This window comes from Cryptotermes secundus, unplaced genomic scaffold, assembly GCF_002891405.2.
Source record: "Cryptotermes secundus unplaced genomic scaffold, Csec_1.0 scaffold271, whole genome shotgun sequence".
NCBI classification, from domain to species: domain Eukaryota; kingdom Metazoa; phylum Arthropoda; class Insecta; order Blattodea; family Kalotermitidae; genus Cryptotermes; species Cryptotermes secundus.
The window spans coordinates 745,004-755,364 of NW_019731219.1; the positions used below are offsets into that span (position 1 = coordinate 745,004).

A 10,361-nucleotide genomic window follows, 5' to 3' on the forward strand; every position below is an offset into this window, starting at 1 on the left:
AAAAGATTTATGAATTACATCATTGAGATGAGCCCAGGTGCCTTGATATACGAGGTGTGTTCAAAAAATGATGGGAATTTCCGTATTTTGGAAAAAATATTTATTCATTCGTCTACATTAATGTTGTCGCCTTCAAAATAGTCCNATTTTAAAATTAATATAGAATCTCCTAATTGATTTATGAACTAAAATTTTTGGAGAATACTTACCAATGCTCCTAGAAGTGCTTGAGAGTGTGATATTTCTGGAAACATTCCCCTTTGTGAAGTGGCATTACACAGAACTTGCAATGTAGACAGTCATACTCCTTTTTTTTGTGAACTGTGCAAAAACGGCATTACCTAGAAGGATGCTTCCCCTTGGAATGTTCACTCTTCACAATTTTCACGAGGGTATGTTTCCGCATATAACCCAAGAGTTGCCCTGGGGGTCCACATGAGGCCTGCGTCAGGAGGGAGTTGATGGGCCTGGTTACCCTAAGTCTGTGTCTGACTCTGGTTCTGCCACCACCATCTGGTCTGTAGCCCAGGCCTTTGCCACATTCATCAGAAATGCTTTATATTTCAATTTTGAATCAGGGTTTAGATTTTTGTGATTTTTTTTTTAGATTTTTTGCTGTCCCCGCAATCTTACTACCCGTATTTTCGTTGGAGCTACTGTCACTTTTACTCTCTGTGGCCACAATTCTTTGTTGTCCGCTGTCACTGCCACTGCCACTGTCTGAGTCACCATCACTACGCGTTTCACAAGGCACGTAAGCTAGCTCATCGGAGAAGAATTCGTCCTTGATCATATTCCGCTACTAACTTACTGGCTGTTACAAACAGCTTGAAGGCCGACAGTTCCTTTGGAATGGGTTAAGATAACAGCGAGGTCATGTTACTGAATACTAAGCAAACATTCCGGAGTCTTATTACCCAGTAGTCATGCAGCTGCATGGCAAGAGAGCAAGGTATAGTGTGTTGCAACCTAACGTGTCCTAAAATCATGATATCATGCGACCTGTCCTCCACGTTTAAAAGCGAAAAACATGATATCATGTGACCGGTCCTTTATGTGTTAATAAGGACATGCAAGCACTCACACAGAGAGAGAGAGAGCAAGATGGACTCATAAGCTTACTTTTATTTTTTCAACATAAGGAAAGGAGGCTAAAAATCAGATACTGAGATTCTCTGAAGGTTTTTTCTTTTAAGTTTTCATTATATCAAATTGTTTTAAACTGATGTGATTTCAGAACATGGTTCTATAGAAGAGTGAACTTCATTGTTAGTACGAAGATTATTGTCTTGTGGGATATGATGCCATGTAATCTGGTAGAGGTTTCTTGATGTTTGTGAGGAATGTGCTACCACTGTGATCTACCCTGATGATGGAGGTAGCAGCACATTTCCTCTGAAACACCAGTAAACATGTACCAAATTTAACATTGTCATTTTTCATAGTCAGATTCATTTCTAGTACTTTATGTGAATTAACACCAGTAGCACATTCCAGGCTGTAAAAGTATTGTTTTGTTTCTAAGGGTTTGAAGCATGCTCTCTAAGAAGAGTTGATAGCTGTCATAGTTCTGTTTTCAGAATAACCAGATATTGTTAAACAATAATTGTTTTATAGGATCATATCTCTCTGAACACATTGTGGACTAGTATATTATGCAGAAACTTTCTGTATAATGTATTTTGAGTCTGATATAAAGTTTTGTAGGCAACAAATGCATTGAACAGAACACAGTTAAGAAGATGCAGCTTTTTTTGGATCAGTTTGAAAGAAAATGAGGATTGATTTGCTTGTCCCCACATCCACTTCTACTTGCTGAAAAGATCTTCATGTGAAAAGTTATGTTTTCTTTGCAACACTAGTTGAGTGAGGTTTGATTCCATGTCTGAGAGTGTCAGTTCATGTCCACAATGTGTCATAATTATTCCACTATCAGAGCTTGTAAGAGTTGAACTTGGTACTTGTACTTTTACTTTATACATGATTTATCATGCAGAGTAGAATGAAGAACAGGATTCTGTCTGAATATTTTTTTCTATTGCAACCAAAAATTATAATATTTAGCAGTTATCCTCCTTTTATCTTCTCTTTGATTGATAAATCAGTTAAGAGGATATGACTGTGGTGACTGTTCAGTCTGTGTCAGAGAGTAACGTTTATCATAAAGATAACTGTGTCACACCAAGATCATATATGTGTTTTATTCCTCTTTATGTTGAACTGGAGTTGAAGGCTTGTTTTAATTTCCCAGACTTTGCAGTTCATTTTAGAATTCAAATGCTGCTTCTTCAAGCAGTTACCATATTTGTTCTAAATCAAAACATAAATTTACTTTCTTGTGTGTTTTTATTTAATTGATTGGAGCTTTATGTAAAAGTTGTTTCATGGTTCTGATGTAGGACAAAGATGATAAAGGTCGCATTGGAGGACGAATTCGACATCGCAGCTCTCGGTCTCCTTCAAGAGGCCGATCTCGGTCCCGTTCTTGGGATCGCACAAGGAGGTCACGTAGTCGGGACAGGGAGCGTGAAAGAGATCGGGAAAGAGGTCGAGAGAGAGACAGGAGTAGAGCATGGCGAAACAAGTCCCCTCCACCCAGAAGATATGATAGGGATCGAAGGTAAGAAATGTTACTACTTCAGCAGGAATGTTGTCTCTAGATATGATGGCATCATAGTATTACTTTAATTTGTTTTCTTGTACGTCACTTTGACAGTAGCATAAATGCTATACTGCAAGTTAACAGGTAGGTAAAGATAAAGTTGCCTGTGCTTTAAGCATCATGCAGTGAAAGGGTGTAGAGTTAAACTTTCATGCATTCTAGACCTTAGTAGCTTCATGGTCTGGCCAGTCATGGAATTAGTATTTTTGTTATAAGGCTCTGTGAAAATCACAGTCTACATAACCTGTATGCAGTGTTTTAATCATTGTCTACTTATTGAACTAAAAATGTTCATGCTTTCAGAAGTGCTGTGAGACCTTGTTTTTAACAGAATTTAATAACATGGAATATTTTGTAGAGCTGTATGCAATTTCTTGTCATTAGGAGGAGCTGGTCTCGGTCCAATTCTCCTGCAGTTGCTGCTGGTGCAGGTCCCATAGTTAAGACCCGAAGCATGGGGGCTTCACGTTCTCGGTCAAGGTCACCTCACTACAATCACAGAGGACGCTATCGTAACAGATCTCCACATGGGCGGCTGTCCATCTCTCATTCACGTTCTCGTTCTATTGGTAAGCTGTTCTAAACAGTTTGTTGTGCAGATAAGTTTTACATAATGGGATAGTAAACACAGAATTTTGAAATCCAACTACTCTATAAACCAGGGTATGTGATAGCTTTTGTAGGCAACCTTATGGAAGAGATGTCCTGTATAAGTATGTTTGAATTTCCCAATGGTGTATAAATACTGGAAGTATGTTGGCAACAGAATTTGGTAACTTCAAAATGATGGCATGATGATATATGAGGGAGAGTCAGTAAATAGGTCACAAATGGATATGAAATGTAAAACTTTTAATATTCAAACATGGAAAGAACATTTATTTCTTGACATGTCCTCCACCAACATTGATACACTTTTCCCATTGCTTCACCATTTCATTGAAACCTGCAGCATAGAAGTCTTTTGACTGTTATCTCAGCCACTTTCGCACTTCTGTTTCAACCTCTTCATCATCAGTAAAACATTTGTCACCAAGGTTGTTTAAAGCAGTCCAAATGGAGGGAAGTCACTAGGGGCCATGGCCGGACTGTAAGGCAGATGTTCAAGAACTTGCGAGTATAGTTCTTGAATTCTCTTTGGGGTTGCTTGTGCTGTATGGGGTCTGGCATTTTAACCTTTATTGTACAGACTTTTAAATTGCCGGCAGCCCTCTGCGGCCAGTATTTAAATCACCCTAATTAATTAACATTGCAAACTTTCAGAAAAAAATCCATATTTTCCGTTCTATGCAACATAGAAATACAAACTAAAAACTGCCTGAAAGACAATAAAATTTTCTATATATACACTAAAGAGCAATTTTTACAAACGAAAATTAACTATGATTATTTTGTCATGAATTGCAAAATATAATCTTTATTATATATGATATGAAATTCCAAAGGACTTACCCATTGTTTTTTCTTCAACCTTGAATCATGGTGATATTGTAAATATAATCACACTATATACAATAATATTACTATACGCGAGTTTGAACTGCGTCACTTCACAGTCACTTCGCTATGATAGTCACACTGATGCCTGTGGCACTTCTCGAAGCAGTCCACCTCACACAGAGCAACATCACAATTTTTACAATAGAAGAGCGTGCTCCTGCTTTTCTTATTTAGCGAAACACACGATGTCTTTGTTTCCCTTTGGTTAGCCAGTGTTGTGAATGTTTCACCTCCAGTCAACTCAGTTGGGCCCCCTGATAACTTCGGCCTTCCCCCGAGAAATGTCACTGATCATGATATTTGGCTTGTGCGATTGAAGAATCATCCTGGGGGAGGGGGGTTTCTAGCAAAATCAAATAAATTATGTTGATTAACAAAGCGACACACTCACCTGTTGGTAATACTCGCAAAATAGGAATGCAAAGTAATTATAATGCTAGCCGAAAAGCGTGCCAGTCCGACACTGATACTGAAAGTTGCAGTGGCGAAGATGCCTTTTACTCACAGAGTAATACTAGCTCAGTGGGTTTATACCTCTTCCAAGATGCAAAATAAAAATGATATATAAAGAAATATATGACAGTCTGACTCTGACTTTTTAACTGATAAAGAAATATTAGACAATCCGACACTGACTTCCTAACTGATAATTTGTCACTGAAAACCAATCCTTGCATGCATCACACTTCCTTGAAAGCTCTACAAGCACTAACATGCGGGTACAGATGAATATTTACTCCTCAGTTCTCAAAATAAAGCTTAGCTCTATTTGGCTAACCAGGTCATAAACAGTCATATCTAAACTTAAATAGTATCAAAACCAGTACTGTGATAAACGATTTCTTTGTTCAGAGCTAAGGAATGAACCACTGACATGACCTCACCTAGGTTTGTTTTGGTTTCAAACCCAAGGTCAAAGTGTCAGCACTCCTAAAGAGTGCACGTGTTCTGCGTCATATATAGGTGTCATTTGGCCAACTCCAGTTGCTGCTTGCGTCATATATAGGTGACATTTGGACGTTAGAGGTTAATCATGAAGCAGTACCCCACTTACCAGTTGGCCTGGACATTTTCTGTGCACTGGATCCCAGAGCTTCAAACAGAACTCCAGAGTAGGTGCAAAATTCACATTTTCACCACATTTCTGAAAATGGGCTAACAGTACTCCCTGAGAATCACAAAAACTCTGTAAGCATAACCTTCCCAACTGATGGCATAACCTTATACTTTTTGGTTGAACATGAACTGAGATGTTTACATTGCACTGAAGCATGTTTTGATTTGGCTTGTTAGTGTTGCATCCATGATTTGTCCCCCATAACAATCCTATCAAGCATACAAGTATTGTCTTCATCTGCATAATAAGAGATGTTGCAAGGACAGAACCATTTGGTATATTTTCTATCAATCCTTCAGTTCTTTGAGTACCCACCTTGCACACAGTTTCCGAAACTTCACACAGTCATGCATTATGCTGTGTGCTAAGCCATGGGAACACCCTAGTGCAGTTGCTACACTGTCTATCAATATTCTCCTCTCAGTTTGAATCAACTCTTCTACTTGCTGCACAGTTGCATCTGTCACAATCTAAACAAGGCGAACTGCAACTTTTGAACATCCTTGAGAAAATTTCTTGACCCAGTTATGAACTGCTTTATGCAACAAACAGTTTTCACTGTAAACAGGATACATTTCTTTATGAATATTTTGAATAGAGTCCTTTTTCCCATAGAAAACATGCAGCAGAATGCTGCTATTCGATATTATACTCCTGAAGCTCCATCACTATTTTGACTACTGAAAGCAGCCTTTGAAGATGTGCATGCATGTCTGCTACCTAGACTTTTTTATTATGGAAAAAAAATATTGTAAATACAAAAGGGCCTAGGCAGTGCCCTGTCCATCATTTGTCAGTTTTCTCTTTTTGTAGAGAGGGCACGAGATAAGAAGGAACCATTGTCAGGGGCTGGTACCCCCACTCAAGACAGTAATCATGGAGATGTGGACATGAGGCTCACAACTACATCCCAGAGCATCCAGAGTGTAGTCAGTGCTGGTGGTAAGACAGCTGACAGTGTTACCAATTCTGGAGCTTCTCTGCTGCCTGGTGTCTTTCATCCCAAGAGAAGATGTCGAGACTTTGATGGTAAAATTAATATATTATTTCACTGATTTGTAATGATGGTAAGGAACCAAATTTTCATGCTACTTTCACCCTCTTCTTCTGTTTCAAAGTAAAAAAAAAAACACCTTTTCACTTTAGTTCTTGCATAGGAGTCTTCTTAGGTGACATAGTAAGTTGATGGGTGAATGATTTTGGATACACATGTGGCACAATCACAGATTCAACTAGCTGTATTGTAATTATGGATCACTAAGACTGTAATGGCATCTGCATGAGAGGATGACGAGAGAACTGTCATGTCATGTATGTACATTGCAACTTTGTTTTGAAGTAACTTTATAAAAAGGTAAATTTTCTTTGAAATTTTTGCTGGTTAATGAGAATTCCAGATCCTTGGATATGGGATAATCAGGAATTAACTGTATTATGATAATATGTGAAGTGTATAGAACTATCTTCTGTAAATTGGGAACATTGTGTTGTAAGTTAAGAAACATTTTCATATAAATGTGTCAGCAGTCAGTGCTCAAATTCTCCCTGTTGATTGCATCATGGTAGTCTTCCACTTTGTATTTGGAACATTAAACCTTCCCCAGAAAAAATAAATCCTCATGATCTCCCAGCATGCACAGTAACATGCCTTGTTTCTGTTGTTCTCCTCTTGCTAGCAGACTGGTTGGTGCCTTTCTACACATTTTTGAGTCACTGCCATTGGTTAATGCCCGGGTTTCATCCAGGAACACTACCTGATCTGGACTCTCTAAATTAATATGTTAAGAATAATTCCTGATAAACATAATATGACTAGCAGCAATGTAGAGCTGCTATAGAAGTCTGTTAGACAGGGCACTGTATTGTCTGACAATGTTGACACAGCACTTTGCATTCTACAGTGTTAACATACTCCAGAAACAGTTCCCCAGCTAACTGAATTCACAGTGGCAACTGATCACTTCCTTTTCCGGTGTCATTCCTTTATGTTATTACATTCATAACTGAGGTCTTCAGGAGCCTGTGAAATAGCCTCATGCAATATTTATTCATTCGCTTCCTTTCAATCAAATCAAAATGAAGCAGCTGGTCCTTAAAATCGACCCCTGTCATTGACTGGTTGTGATCCAACACTGAAACAGGTTTGACTATTTCCTTGCCTCTAATTATAACAGTCTGTTATCATGACTGTGATATGTGGAAAGACAGCTATGATTTTTGTCACTTTTTTATGACAGATTGGTTCAGAATGCTGTGCTATGATTTCACTTCTTTTTAGTTTTGTGTTTTTTGCTATTATAGGAACATTCTTTCAGGCCATTTTCAGTGTCTTGCCTAGAGACAGTGAATTATAGAATTTATCTATCCACACAGTCTGGCTTTGTTCCAATTGAGGTTCTATCAGTTTTAGAACAATGGCTTTTATTTTATTGGTGTCAGCTGTGATCAAGGGGGAATCAAGTTTTGTGTTCTTGCTTCTATATACAAAGACAGACTATGTACCCTATGGTAGTGTCACACAGCTCCATAAGTTGTAATTCCAGATTTGGATGCTTTTAGAGGCAGGTACTGTTTGAAAGACAGCCTTTCCAAAGCATCAGTGACTCATCAGTTGAAATGTACTGGTTTGGGAGATACAGTTCCAGAAATTTGTTATTCAAGTGTGCAATTATTTGGAAAATTTTTGAGGCCTCCCCCCCTCAAAATTACTGATGGGTTTCATTGTTAGCGAAATGCAAAAATTTGTATATTAGTTCCAGTCTGTCTTGTGTTATAATCCTGTTGTGGAAATTACTCTTTTGTGGTAAAATATGGCCTGAGAGTAGGTTTCTAAATAATGCCCATAAACATAAACAGACCCAATACAACATAAATTTCTCCCTCTGTTACAGGTTTCCATGCCCCATCACGCAACCTGATTTATAATTCACTCCTGCATAGGAACAACTTTGTGTATCTGCTTATTTCTCTGACAGTCATTTTTGTTAGTTCTCTACTGAAAAAATTTTAAAATATTCAAAATTTTTGTCACATGTTTTGCAGCCCCTTGAGATACAACAGTGCCCATGAAATTTTCCCTTTGCTTTTATAATAGTTTTCCCAAACAAAGTCATGAATAATAATATCATCATCACTGCCTTCATTTACCACAACATCAAGAAGAACATGATCTTCCAATTCATTGTCATTGTCAGATTTCAAATACAATAAATTTCCTTCTGATTCACTTAGAAATAAATATGCTCCCATTTCTACTTCATAATGCAACACATCTCATCACTTGCTGGCACTTGCCTTGGCTTCCACGTTGTAACTGCATGATGTGTATTTATAGAGGAAAGGGGAATGTACAGTAGAAGCATACATTGTACATGTATAGAAGTGTTATTTCCTATATGGCATTCATAACACACTTCTTTTGAGTCAAGATGATATGTGAGGTTCAAGTTGTAGAAACTGTACTTTTTGTTACCAATACCTGTGTGAAAGTAGCACTGTCTGGATCATGAAATAAGTCTTACAACACCCCAACAAAGTTGGTTTTTGTTTTGAGCAACATGCAGAGACAGCACACAGTCGATCACTGTTTTGAATAGTATCGATCTAACATATTTAGTTAACAAGAATGCCCCAGGGTGGAAATAGGTTTCTACAGTAAAATAGCTTACCAACTGGTATGGTAGAGAACTTTTTCAAAGAATTCAATTGTAATGCAATTGTAATGCCACGGAAGATGAAAATGGGACTGACATATACGAAATGATAGCCTATAATTTCTTCTTTTATTTTGTACCAGAAGAATTACTTTACATGAAAAACAACAGTTAAAAATAAGAGCTGGACATTAGCGCTACACTAAGTGTGCTGTGTGTGTTGGAGGGCAAAAAATGACATTGAAGGGTTGAAGTTATTGGGGTGCAGCTGCATCTCATTAGCCTATAATTCTTCCACCATGATGGTGGAGATAGTCATCTCTGAAATGTTAATATGGTCAATTTGATCGTGTATCTTCCCATCAGGAGATATCCAAGTAAATTTATGGATGTTATGATGTGGGAACATTGTACTTTTAACAGTAAGATTTTTTGATGTGGCAAAGTTTACTGCTCTAACTCCAGTATCATTACTAATTTCATGCAAACTCTCATTCCCAATCATTGGTTTGAAAATGTCTTCCCTCCCTACTTTGGCATTGAAATCTCCTACCAGAATTTTTATAGGGCAGGCACTATATTTACATTTACATGGCTGATCACCCAAGAAGGGACCACCTCTGTGGTCTAGTGGTTAGAGTTCCTGGCTACAGATCCAAAGATCTGGGTTCAATTCCTGGCACTACCAGATTTTTTCTGAGAAGTAATGGGTCTGGAATGGGGTCCACTCAGCCTCGTGATGATAATTGAGGAGCTATTTCAAGGAAATAGTGGCTCTTGTCTAGAAAACCGAAATTAATGGCTGTGGGGATTCGTTGCACCGACCACACGACACCCTCTATCCGCTAAAGTTGGCACTAACTTCGACGACAAGTGGTGGTCTCTCGGTCGGTATAGTTTGCTTGCAGACTAAAACCACAGAGTTTGTTTGTTTTTTGTTTGATTACTCAAGAAGACTTCACTGTGAATGGGCACTGTGAAAGCTAAAGCTTCAAATGAAATATAAGACACAATTCTTTTCTCCATGTTGACTTATTACAGTACACTTACTGGAGTTAGTTCATTATTTAGAAATATAGATATGTTTACTTGATTCACAAACATCCCTATATTGAAAACCCTCGAATTGAGGAATCAGATTTCATAATCATTTTAAGCAATAGGGATAATTATAGTCTGTGTGTTTTAGTATTTCTTTATTTTTTATATATTTTAGTTTTTAAAAAAGATGACAATGAACGCCTGTGAATTAAATTCTGATGTTTGTTTCCTGAGTTTATGTGTTCTTAATTTTGTATTAACCCTTTGGCGCAGTCATTTAAATTCCGCGGCCGCGTCTCTGGCGGTAATATATTCAGCCGGCCATTTAAATTTTGCTCGAAAATGATTTATTCATCTTTGTTCTTAAATTCTATGAGATAGGAACATG

The 10,361-nt window shown here is 37.8% G+C and overlaps 1 protein-coding gene across 2 annotated transcripts in view; it reads left to right on the forward strand.

The window, feature by feature from the left end:
* Positions 1–10,361, forward strand: part of LOC111866432 (RNA-binding protein 26) — a 53,869-nt gene that overhangs the window by 17,093 nt on the left and 26,415 nt on the right. For both annotated transcript variants that reach the window (XM_023855390.2, XM_023855391.2), the window contains exons 5-7: positions 2,400–2,620; positions 3,047–3,231; positions 6,093–6,308. In XM_023855390.2, coding sequence (XP_023711158.1) covers positions 2,400–2,620; positions 3,047–3,231; positions 6,093–6,308 — 622 coding nt within the window. The remainder of the gene's footprint in view (positions 1–2,399; positions 2,621–3,046; positions 3,232–6,092; positions 6,309–10,361) is intronic.